At 37.0% G+C, this 17,382-nt stretch overlaps 1 protein-coding gene across 49 annotated transcripts in view; it reads right to left on the reverse strand.

Moving 5' to 3' along the window:
• Positions 1-17,382, reverse strand: part of PTPRD (protein tyrosine phosphatase receptor type D) — a 1,934,582-nt gene that overhangs the window by 356,727 nt on the left and 1,560,473 nt on the right. For all 49 annotated transcript variants that reach the window (XM_036238646.1, XM_036238649.1, XM_036238671.1 and 46 more), the window contains one exon: positions 14,215-14,381. In XM_036238646.1, the coding sequence (XP_036094539.1) occupies positions 14,215-14,278 (64 nt within the window). In that variant the 5' untranslated portion in view covers positions 14,279-14,381. Of the gene's footprint in view, positions 1-14,214; positions 14,382-17,382 lie in introns of those variants that run through there.

The raw sequence follows: 17,382 nt of genomic DNA on the forward strand, positions 1-17,382 counted from the left end.
AGCACAGTTCACTCATGACTTTTATCCTGCTTGAATTTATAGCAGCCTCTCAACTGGTCCTTTACCCTCAAATTCACTCTCCAGACAACTATCAGTGAACTATCAAAAATGTAATTTGGACCACAACACTATCTAGTTTAAAAGCTTCCATCACTTCCCTTATAAGTTAGTAATACTGGACTGTGCTTGAGAATGAACTGAGGAATTTTTTAAATTACCTGTGCTGGTCCTTACCTTCTTTTAATTTAATTGGTCAGTAAGGGGACTACACAGCTATAGTTTATCCCCAAATGACTCCTAAGTATAATCAGGTTGAGAATCACTGACCTACCAGGCAAGCTTCAAGCTTCTTAGCTTTGTCTTAATGCATTCCAGTATATTTTGTCTCCTCGATACCTGTTGATACTCCTCCAAATTCCAACAACGAGTTGCTACTGGCAGCACCTTGTGCATTTGTCTGCTAACTGCATGCACTTGCCTATATTGTAATTACCTCTTTATTGCACCCCCCACTATTCTGTATTTTTGTTATCTCCAGAGCCTGAGGCATAGAGGGCACTAAATAAGAGTTGCCAAAGAAAGCAGAAAAATAGACCTGGAAGAGTAGATAAGATGTGAAATTGCAAAGCAGTCAGAAAAGGAGAATAGAAAGTACTAGAAAAGCTAGAAAAATAGCCATTTTCGAGCTAAACAGAATGTTGATGATCATGAGTAATTTGTAAAAGTTTATTTAAAGCTACAAAGAGGACCCTAGTGGCCTGAGTAAATACACCAAAGGGAAGTGAGCCCATTTATTTCTTGACCAATGGTGATGTGGGGGCCACTTGTTAAACTGCAAACTCTCTCGAGAAAATAGATCCCAAAATACAAGCAATTATTTTATTATAATTATCATAATACCCTTCCTGCTTGCACCTCTCACTTAAAATCTTAACAATTAAAATGCAAAAAGACTAATGTGCTTTGCAATTGCTAAATGATCTTTCTATATCCCTTTGCTGATGTAGTTAATTATTTCAGAAACAGTAGTTAGTTCTCCACAGTGGTAATTGCCGCTTACCTCAAATGAGTCACGTGGTGTTGACTCTCATTCTTTCCCTTGAGAATTTTACTCCATAGTCCAATAGGCTTAACCATTAGTCATTTTCCTTCATACTCAGCCAAGATTTTTGTTTAATCTAATTAGTCCTACTTCATCATACAACTCTAAACAACTTCCATCCTTAGAAGACTATAGTTATACCCTTCACACATTTTCAGAAACTTGTGCCTTCTACTAGCTGCCAGGACAAACTGGCAACAGTTGGTTCTGTAAATTTTCCCATGTGAGTCAGAGATTCCAAATGCAACCAATTGCAAACCCCTCCTCTCCGTGCATGATAATTCATATTCAATTTGCTGACATCTTAGATCACAAGTGTTATTTCTGAGCATTGCTACTAGATCAATGATGCTTTTTTGTCAGTTTTATCTTGCTTTTGATTTAGAAGAACTGTGATGGTGCAGAATACATATGTATCAGAATGATGTGATCAAATTCACCATGACATTTCTGTTTTTGCTTGCTTTTATGAAACCAGTATCAGGCTTTGAGACCAATAATTACAAATTTATTTCTTTACAGACCCCCTTACAAACTTTCAGTAAATACAACACTTTTCAGCACTTTTTTCTATTTAAGATGTTCATAACTCCAGATGTTAGGCTCATGATACAACAAAAACTATCTCATAGCTGATAAATTATTCATTTCTTAGGAGTTGCTATTTAAAGTGGCACTAACAGCCAAGTACTTCGAGGATCCCCAAAAGACATAAAGTACAGTAACATGCAAAGCTTTTTCTACATATGTTGTGAAGGTTAAGCACTGTTTATCAAGAAATGTGTTCCTTGAACTTATTTATTCTAATTAATCTGCTCCTAATAAACACTTCTAACAAAGCAAAGTGCTAAAAGAAGCTAATCAAACGTGTTTCCTTCCCTTAACTAACCTCACCAGGTTAAAACAAAGTCCTCTTGCTGATAAATATTCTCCACTTGCTACTGTCTGGGGAGAACTTGTGAGTTGGGTCAAAAGCAGTTGTGGTCAAGCCATGAACCTTGAATGAAATCTGGCTCACTGCATATGTTTGTAAATAAAGTTTTATTGGAACATAGCCATTCCCATTTATTTATTTATTGTCTGTAGCTGCTTTCTTACTATCATGGCAGAGCTGAAGAGTTGTGACAGAGACTGTGTGGCTCACAAAGCCAAAATATTTACTATATGGTCCTTTCAAAAACATATGTTGCCCTCTGGTCAAGGCATGCAAATGTGTAAAGATTTCAGAATTTTAGGGCTTTCGCTGATATACAAAAATGTGTTCATTTACTCAAGAAAGGACTGCCTTTAAATGCTTGTTAATCTAGAACATTAATTGAGTTACAGTCTCAGAGGAGAAATTAGAATAAAGTAACCTCAGGTCCAAGGTTGCTCTTCAAGCTGGTGGGTGCTTCATTTTGATGACAAGCACCACATGTTTTAGTTATTTATTGCTGTGTTTCAAACTACCTCAAAACTTACTTAAGGTAAAGATTTCTTTGCACAGAATTCTGCCCAACAGGCTTCGGCTAGGTGAGTCTTCTTATCTCACTAGGGGTCATTCACAAGTCTTAGTCATCCGGAGGAAGCTGGAAAACCAAAGCGGCTTTGCTCAGAGATCCAGCTCTTCAGGTGGGCTGTCTGGGAATTTCTTTCTTTTGTGGGGTCCCTCCAGCAGATTGGCTGGGCATCTTTCTATGATGACTCAAGATGCCATAGAGTGAAAGTGGAGGCTCCCAGACTTCTAAAAGTTAGGCCTATGACTGGTATAATATCAATTCTGCAGAATTCCATTGGTTAAAGCACATCAAGGGACCAACACACATTCAAGGGGAGGGGAATCTGTTTCCACCTAGAAAGAAGTTGCAATATATTTTGACCATGATTTCCAGTTCACCATATCATGACCAGGAAGCAGGTATGTCATGATTATAGTAATAAAATCTGAAGGTGGATGTTACTGTTGACAATTTAGAATCAAACTGACAGAGAAGAGAAAAAAAGGAGCCCAAAGAAAATGAAAATCATTTTATAATAAAACACTGGATGCAGAAAGAGAGAATGTAAAAATGTTCCAAATCAATAATATTTTCTCCTTTTTAACTGAAATGGGAAAGAAGATTTTCTAAAAGTCATTCAATGCTTCTGCATTTCTTACATGGTACATAAACTGTGAATACAATACAATCTTTTCTCCACGACTCTGAATCCTCATTCTGACTATTGGTGAGGTTCCTGGACAACTAGGACAGATGGGCCTCAGGGTTTGCTGTGGTGGTGGCATCACTTGGGCCCTCTGAACACATTCTGGCTGCTGTGTATTTTGAGTTCTTGGGCCTGTTCTTTTTAACTGTTCTGCCTCCTCTCTAGACAGGAGTCAGGAGCGCTAAGTTCTGAGTCCTTCTCTACCACCTATGCATCTTTTTGCTTCAAGTAGGTCATCTGATTGACCCTCGGTTTCTTTCATCTGAAAAGTGGAGATAATGGAATGTATGCTGCCTACTCCTAGAGCATTCAGAGTAAATGAGATTAAAGATATAGTGGTTAAACAATTATACAAGGGAAAGGTATTATCACAATCATTACTATGAGATAAAATCGAATTTTATTGCTAGAATAAAGTAAAATAAAATAAAAATATTTAACAAATTGAATTAGTATACTATAAAATGCAGATGTAATATAATAACAACAATGGCTAACATTTATTTAATGTCCAATATGTATAAGGTATAGTTCTAAGCACCTAACTCTGGTTAATATTTAATCTTTACTGCAACCCTACAACTACCATACAATACTCCAAACGACACGAGTAGGACATGAAGAAATTAGGCAATCTGTCTCTGATTACACAGATATTAAACAGAACTATGACTTTTCTTTCCCATAGTTTTGCATAGTTGATTTCAAGAAAGGCCTATTGTATTTCCCATAAAATGTCCCCCTTCCAAGCCCTAGAGAAGTAAGAAGGGCAGTATCTACCTCTCCTAACCTGTACTCTAACATTCTGTTCCAGAGCTTACACATCATTAGTGGTTCCCAGCCAGGGGTGATTTTGCCCCCAGGGGGCATTTAGCAATGTCTGACATCATCTTAGTTGTCACAGTTCCAGGCTAGGGTACTTACTGAGTAGAAGAAGCTACACATCCTACAGGACTCAGGGCAGCCCTTCACGGCAGAGAAATATCCAGCCCAAAATGTCAATAGTGCAAAGCTTGAGAAACCCTGGGCTACACTAATGCATAAACACAGCATGGAAAGATTTCACAAAGAGTACAGCACGTAAGTTATATTACAAATCTATGATGGACGCTATTTTTGTTTGTTCTGTTTATTGCTGCTGTCAGGTATATATTGCTTAATTTCTTGATCTGAAAATCATGTCAGTAGATGAAAATGCTAGACAGCTGATATCTGCATAAATCAAGCATTATTGTATATACAATGAGATAAAAACAAACCTTTACTGAATGCCTGCCACATAGCAGGCACTTACTGTACTCCACATACAGGATCTCATTTAAACGTCACAGGACCAGTGAGAGCTATGAATATCCTCAAAGAGCCAGAAGAACTGAGAAAGCTGCTACAGGTAAGAAGAAGGGTCGGGATTTAAGCCAGAGCTGGATGACAATGACATATATTATTTTAGAAGAAACACATTTAATTTATGGTTTAATAATCCTTATTTTACTTATTGCTCTGCATCCCCATTGGGCTTAAAAATAAGTCCAAAAATAAGCAATAGAGATTTATTTTTCCAAATGGAGGAGGTTTATCAGAAAAGATTTAATGCTTTCATCTACATCAGGAGTCAGTCAGGAATCCTGTTGCTATAATCCTGACTAAATGGGAGCATGTAGAGAAAAGACGTATTAAGGTTCCCTTCTTTCCCACAAGTCTATGTTGGCCAGCACCCTCCAGTTATCGTCCTGCTTTTTGTGTGCACCTGCTCCTCGGTCCTCTCCAGCTATGAATATCGATGACAGGAAGAACAGACTTAATCACATGTTTCCAATATAACACTATCATCCTTTAAGAGAAATAGAAAACTGTCCAGAACTAAATAGCTAAAAGCAGATGCTTTTGCTTTTGTTAAACGAAAGCTTCAGTGTTCAAAGTCTATATTGACTGGTACAAAGGAAATTTCAATTAGCTATTTTGACAATGAATTTAAACTTGATCAGGTGAGTGCGCCGATCCTTCAATACACTTTTCGCGAAATAAAAATTTATTTTGTCCCAGTAGAGGATGATAGTGTCCAGTTCAGTTTCAAAGGCAGATATCTCAAGAATTTATGTTTCCCTACATCTTGCCGAACAATCCAAGCTCCTTACAAGGCCTACAAATTCACATGACCGAGCCCATACCTGCCTCTCCTATCTCTTCTCACTTGCTGTGTTCCAGTCTCCTGAGCCTTACTTTGTCCTTTGACCACACTAGGCTTTTTCTTGCCTTATGCCCTTTACAAAGCATTGCTCTATCTACTTGTGTGCTCTGAACTCCCACTTTTTCAATGGCTGGCCCTTCCCATCATTCAGCTTTAGTGTTATAGCTCACTCAGTAATGCCTTCCTTGATATAAAATGAAGGAGTGCCCTGTCCCCTCCCTACTGCCCTCCCTTACTGTCATAGAATATCACTCTGTTTTATTACCGTTGCAGCATTTATAAGTATCCAAAGTCACACTGTTCATTTACCTTTTGTCCATAACTTTGTCTTGCTGTGCCTCTCCTCCTTCACCCCCCCACCTAGCTCCATTCCAACTAGAATGTAAATTTTGTGATAACAAAAACCAGAATCTGGCTTATATGGGCACAGAGTATTTACTAAATGAAATATTGCTTTTAAATTAAATGTTTTGATTTAAATTTACTTTAAAAGGAAACATACAGATATTAGAGGGGTTTTCTTTGTATAAACCTGAAATCACCACAGTTTAAATCTATGAATGCCCTTTTTAGTGATAAATAATAGTAATTTATTTTTCTCTCATTCCTTTATAGGCACCTTAAAAATTTATGTAACAATAACAGCAAACAACTAAGAAAGAAAAGAAAAACTACTGAAATGTATTTAGTTTTATAGATCCATTATGCTTTTAACTGAAAAGCAATGTATTGTGTGCTATTTTTTTAAACTAAATATGTAATTTATATTTTATTGTCACACTTAATAACAGCAATATAAAATGATTATCCTGGTTGTCACAATACTATGCTGTGATTTTTCAAAACCCATCACAAATTGTAGAGTGAATTGAAAACTTCTGTCAGAGATCAAAACTTGAAATGTCTTTTGTAATAAGGTATTAAACTTAACTCACAATTTAAAACTGATTCTGGATTCCAAATTTTCTTTATGGATATTAATATAAATTTAAATTTAAATAAAACCACCTGAACTCAAGAACCAAAAAGTGAAATTGTAAGAATGGGCAGTGATATAATTTTAGGGGAAAAAAAGGGGGGGGGGTAGGTCCTTTTTGAGCTTGATTTTCTTTCATTCTAAATTATAGTAACCTGTTGATGGCTCAAGTTTTAAAAGAATGTATTTTTAAAAAGGTCAACTAAAAAAATGTTTTTAAGTGTCAAGACAGCCCGATCTCCCTAACCTTCACCACTGTGCTTGCTCCCTACTTTCCCATCTTCTCCATAATTTCCAACTAGCCTCTCATCAGATCTCGAGGCCACTCTAGCCCACTGAGGCTCCAAAGCATTTCCCTACCCTGCAGCCACACTTATGTTTTTAAAATGAAAATCTCTTCCTGTCCCTCCCCTAGGTGTTCTTAGAATAAAATGGAGACTTTGAACAAGTTCTATGAAGCCTTGCATTAGCAGATCTTTAAGTCCTAGTCTAACTGTATCTGAATTCCTTCTCTTTCTAATGGTCTGGGATCCAGTCACATCTATTCTTTCGGTCCCTAGAATACATTGGGTTATCCCTGTCTTCAGGTATCTGAGCACGATATCTCTTCAGACTGCAACAGTTCTTTCAGTTGTAGTCAACTTGTATTCATTTATTAGACACTAGCTCAAAAAGCATTCCCTCAGAGCTATGCATGTAATTAAATTTAACAGAATTATATACGTCTTTTAAAAAGTGAGTTGAAAGCTGCCCTTGTTAGCACAGCGGGCTCATAAAAAATGAGTTGATGTAAAAACTGGTCCAATCTGTAGCTTAGTTAATACTATTGTGCCTATGTTGATTTCCTGATTTGGATAATGTATTGTCGTGATGTAATATATTATTATTGGGAGAAACTTTTAACTTCTTTGAAGTCTAAAATTATTTCAAAGTAAAAAAAAAGAATCCTTCCTTAAGATTTGTATTATCCTTTTGAACAGATGAGGCACTTAGCTCCCTATTTTCTATCTTCATAACACTACAGTTAGAAAGCATAAAATTTTGAGATTAGTGTTATATATTTGCCTATCTCACTAAAGCAGCGGCCCCCTACTTCCTGTCTGTGGCCTGTTAGGAACCTGGCTGCACAGCAGGAGGTGAGCGGCGGTGGTTGAGCAAACCAAGGCTCACCTGTATTTGCAGCCTCTCCCCAGCATTAGCATCACCGCCTCAGCTCCACCTCAGATCATCAGGCATTGGATTCTCATAGGAGTACCAATTGAGGACCACTGCCCTAGAATATAAGCCCTTTATGGGCAGGAATCATATCTCTTTATCTTATCATTATATTCCCACTAGTTAACTCAATGCTCAGCACAAAAAAAAGTGTTCAACAAACATTTAAAGGAAATATTAAAAACATGAATGAGTCAATAGGCAACGTCCTTTGAAAGCACAGATGTAATAAAGATATATATTTACATTTTTAAAAGATACTACTCAAATTATGAAGTTAATGGGATAATAAACATCAGTAGAGATCTAAACATGGATGCCTCTAATTTGAAAATGATGCAAGCTAATGAGAAAAAAAGCATAATAGCAACTAACATTTAATCCAGTTATTCAAAATGCTTTGAAAGCAGCTCTTTATTTAATCCCTATGATAACCACCACATCAAGTGTGTTATTTTCAATCTTCATTTTACAGATGAGAGGCACGCAGGGATTTTTAACTTGTCCACGGTCAGAATAACTGTATAGCAGAAGCAGGGTTTGAACTCTGGCACTCCAGGTCCTGAGTCTATATTCTTAAGAACTACTTCTTGCCTGGATATAAATTCTGAAAATCCCACTTGAGAGAGTTCCGAAAAGTGAACTATGAATTCCGAAGATAGATTACAAGCTGACATGGGACAACACTTCTTTAAATCTTTATATCTCCATCATTTTACACAAAGCTTTTCATGCAGCAAGCATACACACCCACACCCACACACACACACACACACACACATACACACACACACACAAATATACACACTAGCTTGGTGATTGAATGAATGAAGCTAAAGCAAACTGAGGAAAAGAGGAAAGACAAAATTATAGGTGAGGGAATTGGTTTCCACACAATTACTTTTCTCTTTGATTCTTCAAGATGGATACCGGTTAGAGGTTTTCTGAATTAACTGAAGCAAGACAATATATACAGGAGACTTGGGACTCCCAAACAAATGAAGGTTATTTGAAATAAGTCAGGTAAATAGTAGCTAACTGAGGAAAATTAAAGAAACTGAAAATATGAAGAGAAAGAAATGAGGAAATCATAGAACAGGTTAATTAATTACGACCAGGCTATTAGCAATAACAAGAAGTAATTCACAAATATTTTAGATATTGTTCTTTCCTTTGAGCTTAGAGCCTCATCACAAGCAGAGATCAAAGATAACAAATATGTTATGCTTTGGATTAAAAAAAAAGCAAATCCCTCTACACTCAAAATGCTTTGAAGTGTACACATTTGTTGATTTTGAGACATATTTTTAACCTTACTAGGTAGATACAGCTCTGCTGGGAGCAATTAATTCAGAAAGCCTCAGAAAACTCTGCATTGGGGCTAAAGGATCAGTAAAATAGCTGGAATATTTTCTTTGCTGCAGACAGCTGGATACTGCTAATTTAGCTACTTTAAAGTGAGGGAAGGAAGGAGGAGGGAGAAGCAAGATTTTTATTTTGCCACACCTTTGTAAATTCAGAGAAAAGGAAAACAAGGAAGGCATTTATAAGCATGGTAAATGAACTGGCTTTCTCCCTGCTCTCTTCAATGCACATGTATGTCTACTCTAACTGGCCAAAGAAAACAACACACTTTCCTTTCAGGTTTCATATACCAAAGGGAACTAACCAAAGAGCTGGGCAATAAGTAACAATTTACCTTTTCTTTTTTAAATAGCTTTACTGGGATGTGATTCACACATCATAGAGTTCACCCATTTAAAGTATACAATTCAATGGCATTTAGTGTGTTTATACTCAATTAGTAACATTACTTCAATCTAACATTAGAACATTTAATCATCCCAAGCAATCTACCTTTTAAGGGACGGTTTAATGGTTTGTGATATACATACATACGTACATACATACACACATATATATATACCCAGCCACTCATAATCTAAAATAAAAGCAAAAAGACATTTTTAATGAGGCATGAATGTTCTCAGTGTGAAATGGCCCCGTTTGCTGGGTGGTATGCATTTTGATAACATAAGAAAGACATCCTTTCCATTCTTAAATTCATTTGGGGAGGTCTAACTACTTCGGTTAGGCTATTTCTCAGAGGAAATCATTTGTTCTGCCCTTTAATCCAATCGTTTTTCTTTTTCTTAAAAAAAAAAAAATCTTGCTTTCTTTACAGAATAATTTCTGGCCATATCAAAAACTACTCACTCCCTTCCTTACCATGTTGATCTCCAATTCTAGCTTTTTTGCCCACTGGTCCACAGATTACTATATTTGTTTACAGTAAATACCTATAGCTCCACCCTTTGAGCAACTCAAGTGCATTACAAGAAGCAACAGAACAAAAAGATGAGAACATTTTCCATTACTCATTAGACCAAGCCAAATAAATTTTAAATTGGTAAGTCTAAGACAGATTTTTTTTAAAGCTTAAAAAACACACATACAGTTCAAATTTTTCCCTCTTAATCTTCAGCTTAATATCTGGAACAGGAGTTCATAAGAATCTCCTATGTATAAGATTTTATAGAGAAGCAAGTTGGGGACATCAACATGCATTAAGAAAACTTGGTTTATCAACCACCTAGATTTTGATAATCTGTACGTCAAATGAAAGAATTTTAGCACAGTACCTAACACGAATGCTCAATAAAAATGTTAGCTAAATGTTTTCGAATAATGATATAATTACATATAATATTTATTAAACATCTACCAAGAGTCATCTGATCTATGTTTTACATAAACTCATTTAATCTTCTCAAAACCCATGGTCTACACTATATCATCATCATACAACATCACCAACATCCACATTTTAATAAAAGGGAAACCAAGGCAAAAAAAGCATGCTATATCATGCTCCAGATTACGAAATGACGGCAAGAATTTAAAACTGAACTCTGGCATCAGAGTTCATTTTTTTAACTATTACCTTATGCTGACCACCAGGAAATACACAAGGGAAAAATGGTTATTTTACAACATAGATATCGGTCTACTCTCTAATGCCAAAGAAATAAAGGAGATCCCTGGATATAGTGATATAATACCAAAGAGAATAAGTTGTTTTTGTATAGGACAGGTCCCTTAACAGTAGAGAAAGAACATGAGGGAGTGTTCACGATCTGAGGTTGAAAAAATGGCAAAAGGCAATAGAAAACGGATGAACTAAAATATTCGAAGAATTAAACTATCAAGATTTATGTTTCTAATGAAGACCCAGTGAACACTCAGGTCCAATTATAGTGGCCAAAGTGTAAACTCAGGTCTAGCATGTAACAGTAAGTGGCAAACAATTCCATTAAAGTGAAAGCGGTTTGATGAAAAAAGGTGCTAACAGCATGTTCTTGGCTGACATTTAGTTTAAAAAAAAAAAAAAAAAGACTAGTAAATCACAAACTAAAGCTCCACATAAGATGAAACTATCAGAAACTATTATGAAAACTCAGCCAAAAGAAAAATATTCCCCTAGAGATTACACTATACGATATAATCTAAATTCACCTTGAATTTGCACACATGGTATCACTGAATTGACCTCAATCAGTCCACTACCTAAACTAGAAAACTGGCTAGCCTGGCATGAGGAAGCACTACTCCTAGTGCTCAAACAGAAATCACACTTAATTCTTTCCTGAGACTATAACTCTACCATGTGTATGGGCATTCAAGAAACAGCAACCAAAAGCATTCTGAGCATTCGAAACATAGGAATGAAATGAAATAGATCCGTGCACACATCTCGACTTAATAGTGGAGACCTGTAGGGCATTTTAAATGGTCAATGGCAAAAACTATAATTTTCTGCTAAAGGGATATTATCACAATTTTTCAACCTGAGCTTGAACAAAAGCTCCTAAGAGCTCTCCTGTTTAATGCAACATCATACCTAACACTTTGCTATGGCGTTCCACACAGGAGATTATAATCCTAATACCTTGGCTCTTTGAAGTTAATCATTTCAAAAAGGACTGAATTGAACATATTAAATTAACATTGTAAACGAGAGTGGCTTCTTTGCATTCTCTTCCCCCTTATAGTCCTCTTCTTCAAAAGAGGGGAATAAAGTATTATTTCATAGTTCTCAAATTGCTCTGACAAGCTACTATTAAATTTTGAAATATAACTCCTGATCACTTGAAAATACAAAACACATTTAGTTAAAAGGAAAAACAAATATGGCTAAATGTACCAATGAAAGCATAGAGAAACAAACCAGTAACACAGGTAAGGGAAGTCTGAGAAATATTCTTATATGATGGTGAAGAAATCATATTTTTCTTCAGTGCTACCTATATCTTGATTTTGTGCATGTTTTAAGAAAAGGTGAAGGCATAATTTAATGGATTATAATCTAGATTGTATTTGATCATTTGTTCTTTAAACATTCTTAGTGACTAAAATTATATTTGCATCTCCATCATATGCATTCATGTATCATGACCATCTTCCAGTAGATTGCTAAGGGATATTTTCTTATTTTAAAATTTCCTTTTAAAAAAATGGCTAATTTTCTCCCTTTCACCAGGAACACTCAGGTTACACATGCTATTCGACAATGCCAAATGAATCTGTTAAAGGGAACATATACTAAATCAAGGTTGAGTAGACAAGGGCAAACTGAACAAAATTAATTTGCAAAGAAGTCTGTATCTCCGTTTTTAGTGAGAATGGATTCTTTTTCAGGTTACATCTTGAAGCTGAAAGCTGTTATCACATGAATGTATACCATGATAATATCTTAATTTAACTAAAAGTCGCTAATGTGTGCCTTTGTTATTTCTTTTGTAAGACCCTACTGTATAGGAAGTGTGATGAATGAGGAGAGCGAGAGGGCCAAAGGGAAGAGCAGGAGGAGATGAAACAGGTGATGGCCAGACTGCTTTTTAAAACATAATTTTAAAGTATTTATTCCTAAACTCCTGACATCTGTCTGTCACTCTCCACCACAGAACTAGGCAAAGGAGTAGCTGCTCAGTAGAAGAGTATTTTTACTTATCTGAAAGGATAACTTTATAGACAGATGATAATTACATCTAGTAACTTTAAGGAAACCTCTTACTGAGATCTGACATTAGAGTGAGTTCCCAGGATCTTCATAAGCTTTTGCCAAAAATTAACAATTGTAAAAAAAAAAAAAACTTACTGCTCCTCTTCAGCCGAAACAGAAAAATCAAGCCATATGCTTGATTTATTTAATAAAGTAAATTTAGATTATAACTTTAAAATAGATTTTGACATAAAGGGCTTTAAAATAACAAGAGCATCTTTCATTTGGGTCTTTTCCCAGTTAATTATTTGCTGGCATTGAATAAGAAATTCCTTGGCTTCATCCTAAACCAACACTCCCAAGTGCTAATTAGGAGACTATATACATTATTAACCAGAGAATGTTGTGCTTAAAACATGCATGTTCCATATGTAGCCTATTATTAACATTATTCCTTTCAGTCCTGGAAAGTTGTCTTTCAAAAATATTGCTCCTATTTAAATAATGAAATTGGCAGCTATTGAGGAAATTCTTGTCAAAATGAAATTTAATAGGTAGGGGCCAATGTGACATAGGATCTTTGTCTTCAAAACATCCTTAACATGAATCAAGTTTAATCTCACTGAAATAGTCAGTGAAGAGAAACTTAATGACTGCAGATGTGTAACATTTTAATAGTACCAGGGGACCTCCAATGAGAATGGAAGGCTCTCATGTGAGCTAAACCACTACTGAGGAACCAGACACGCTGTGAGTACAGGCCAGAGACATGCCTTTTCCCAGTACTCCTGATTCCAAAGGCCACAAGACAGATGGGAAAGGAAACATATGTAAACAAGGTAGACCTAATGAGTCCCTAATTATGAAAGAGATATGATCTTCTCATTAATTGGCGAGCTAATTGACCACAATCTCAGTTTCATACATTGGGTCCAATAATCCAAACTTTTGTGTCTGTATTCCCCAGAATTCTCCTCACATTTCCACACTCTTCATCCAGCCACAAAGTTGTCAGTTCTGCTTGATTTGTTTGAATATTGTACTCGACGACAGCTGTCGGAAACAGTACGTTAGAACAGCTGCTATGACAGCTACGAGAGGCTTGGAAGTTTAATTGGGCTCAATGTGACATTGTGTGTTTTTTTAAACATAGAAATATCCACAAAACTAAAGAAATTTCTAATATGTCTGAACAATATTTACTTATTGGCAACACTGATTGGTTAACCCCAATTTGAGTTACATTGTTGGTCTCATAATATCTTTGCCACCTAACTGGTAAAAGTATCAAAAAAAAAAAAAAGGACAAAACAGTAGGAGCAGTTAGATGCACAAAAAAGGGGGGGGGCATTAAGAAAGAGGAAATGGTAAGGGAAGTCACATCAATAATCTCTTTCAAAGGCTGGCTGGTAGCCATGGAGGATCCCACAGTGTCTCAGGATTTACTTCCAAAGGAAACGCATTCAGAGGTCCTGAGCCTAGTGCCAACTGTAAACAAAACCACTCTTTGTGGTCGCAGCCCCCCGAGAGCAGGGAGAATGGCTTACTCTCAGCATCCGCGCGGAGGAAGAAAGCGAGGAGCAGCAGCAGTGGCCTGGCTGCACGCACCATCCTGCAGCCTGGCAGCAGCACGCGCTGGCAGCTCGGAATCACTGCCTCTGACGCCGCAGCAAGTGTGTCCGATCTGAGATTTCGGCTGGAACACTTTCAGAGCCTATAAGGGGAGAGAAAGAAAAAAGGAAGGGAAGAAAACAGAGAGGCAGCTTAGATTCCTCACTTTTTGCCCCTTGGCCCATCACAACCACCATGAGAGACACAATCCATTATAAACACAATACATTGTAACTGTGAGGCTTTGTACTAGGAAGTAAATAACTTGGTTTGCGAGATGGGGCAGCCCTAGCCTATCTTGTTCCCATTTTCAGGCCATCCTAGAGCCAACCACCTTGTAATTCACTCTCGGCTATGCCATCTTTTGGCCAACACTCTATAAGAAGAAACTATCACTCCTTATGAAACATTAAGTGAATATATTGGTGGAAGAAAGCATATCAATGCTACAGGAAAGATTTAAGACAAGCTCCACTATGCAGGATAAAAATCTATTATTGACAGAATAATGGCAGCTGCTTTCTTGGCACTAGCTGAAATTACAGGGCTAATTCAACTTCTCCAGTTAAAGAGGAGATGTTAGAAATTTTTACACTAGCACATTTGGCTTCTTCCCCAAAGACACATCAATGTTCAAGTCTAGTTTGGGTTCAATAAGTCAAAACAATAGTTAGCGTGAGCCGCTTTGATTTAACAGGATTTTTATATGCCTCCTGGGCAAGGGCTTAGTTTTCTCAATCTTCTATGTAAAATCAATAAGCCACAAACTATTTTTAGAGAACCTACTGCGCGCAAAGCATCAGAGATGCCACTCAGCACAAAGTGTTGAGAGGTACAAAAATTAGTCAGATTCCTGCCTCTGTGACTTTCCAGTTTAGTGGGGAAAACAAGACAGATATATCAGATGGCTAATACAAGTTAATAAGTGATTAGTGCCAGGAAGAAAAACCAAGTAATGCCAGGATCAGGAATGGCATTATGGAAAAAGAAGTGTCTCAAACTGGCCCTTGGAATGTAGGCAGGATTTTACCAAGAAGAGAGAAAGGCATATCAGGAATTCTATGCAAAGGCAGGGCAGTGGGATAAGAACTTTGGAAAAGGTGAGTTGTGTGGTATGCCTGGAGCAGAGTTTCCCCACATGTCTACACACATCAGAATCACTTGGAAGGCTTGTTGAAACAGATAGCTGGGCACCACCCTCAGAATTTATGATTCAGTAGGTCTGCAGTTGGGTCCAAGAATTTGCATTTTTAACAAGGTTCTGGGTGATGGTTCTGGGATGCAGTGGATCCAGGGACCACACTGAGACATTTGGCTGGCATGATAGATCCATTAGGAAACTAAAAAAAGATGAGGCAAAAGAAAATGGTTCAGGCTTTAAAAAAATATGTCATGGAGAGTCCGGAATGCCAATCTAAGTCAACCAGCCTTTATTCAGCAAACCGCAAAGGGAGCTATTTAATGTTTTGTAGCCAAGGAACAACATGGAACTAGGCTTTGGGAAGATTAACTGACAGCTGAATGCGAGATGATTTAGAGAATGCTATTAGGCTGTAGCAGGAGTCCCAGGTGAGAAGTAACACAGACCATGAGAGTGCTGGTGGTCCTGGTGGGAATGGAAAGAGGGGTAGCAATAACTGCTTCAGCAATAATTTGAAGTATGACCCTTCGGTGATAAATAATTGCTCCTATAGAACGTTCAATAAATCTTGCACAGCATCTTATAGAGTAGGCTCATGAGAGGGAGGGAAGGAAGGAGGGAGAGAGAAGGAGAGGGAGAGGGAGAGGGAAAAAGAGAGGGAGAGGGAGAGGGATGGAGGGAGAGAGAGAGGCTGAATGCTACTGCTTTCTCCATCATTGTGAGATCTTGAGAATGACAATCAGAATTCACTTCCAAAATAAAACAGTATATCTTTAAGTTTCCTATATTGAAATATTTGAAACACAAAATTCTTGACAGGAAATACTAGAGATATCCAGAAATAACCTAATCCACTAAAATAACTTGTCTTTAAAAAGTATTGTAATGCAGATACTATAGTAAGTCTTTTCTGAAACTGAGCTTAGGTATGAGAATAAAACAATTTTAAAAGATATTATCTTCTTCATTACTATGCATGAGTGGTTTGAATGCAGGAAAGATAAAACTAAAAGGAAGGGAGGAATTTTCTAATTATCATTCCACTAAATAGCCTTTTTTTCCTTTATAACAAGATTTGTGGGTGGCATGAAGAAGCAAGTTGTACATTGAAACACATCTACTTGAAGCCAAAAGCTAGCCAGCTGCTCCAAATCAGCTATTATTACCAATCTTATTTGTAAGACAACTTATCGAGTAGTTCACAGATATCAAATGTTAAATTCTCAAAACTTCATAGGAAAACTGCTAAGGAATCAGTTTCCTCCCCTCCACCCACCCCAGATCCCTATTTCACTGCTCCCATCCTCATGCCAGCATTTCAAATGACAGCAAAGTCCAGGCGACATCAGTCCTGTCGGACTCAATTTGTGTCTGTGCAAGCGTATCAGAGCCAACTGCTACATAATGACTCGGTGTGATCACAGAGATGGAGATGTATGAAATGCTCTCCCAGGGAAGAGGTGATTTGGCTTTTTCCCCTACTTGATTGAAGTGGCATACAAAACCCAAATTGTCCCAAATGAACCTACACATGTTACTGCTGGACTTGCAACAGTGACAGGACCTAAGGAATGAACACAGAGACGAACATCCATATTTATACATAAATGGGCTATGCTCGGGAAAGATGCAAGACAAAAGGAAATCAGAAGTGTGAAGATCAAACCTATTCTAGATCTTCACTCCAGCCAATCTCCACTCCATATTTTGTTTATTACACAGAAACATTGCCAAAAGGACAATGCTGGTTTTGTGAGGCGAAATTTAAATTTTAGAACAAAAATGGAAAACAGACTTCTAAGGAAAAATTTACAGTGAAAATAATGAGGATGAATGAATATTACAAATCGTTTCCACTAGCCTAGGGAAAGGGCTGCCAAGTACTTTGCCATGAAAAGAGAAAAAAAAAAGAGTTCGGAGATATGAAAAGAACCATGGTTTACCCTACATCACAAATTATTCT

The sequence above is a fragment of the Rousettus aegyptiacus genome, unplaced genomic scaffold (genome assembly GCF_014176215.1).
Source record: "Rousettus aegyptiacus isolate mRouAeg1 unplaced genomic scaffold, mRouAeg1.p scaffold_m13_p_3, whole genome shotgun sequence".
Taxonomy (NCBI): Eukaryota; Metazoa; Chordata; class Mammalia; order Chiroptera; family Pteropodidae; genus Rousettus; species Rousettus aegyptiacus.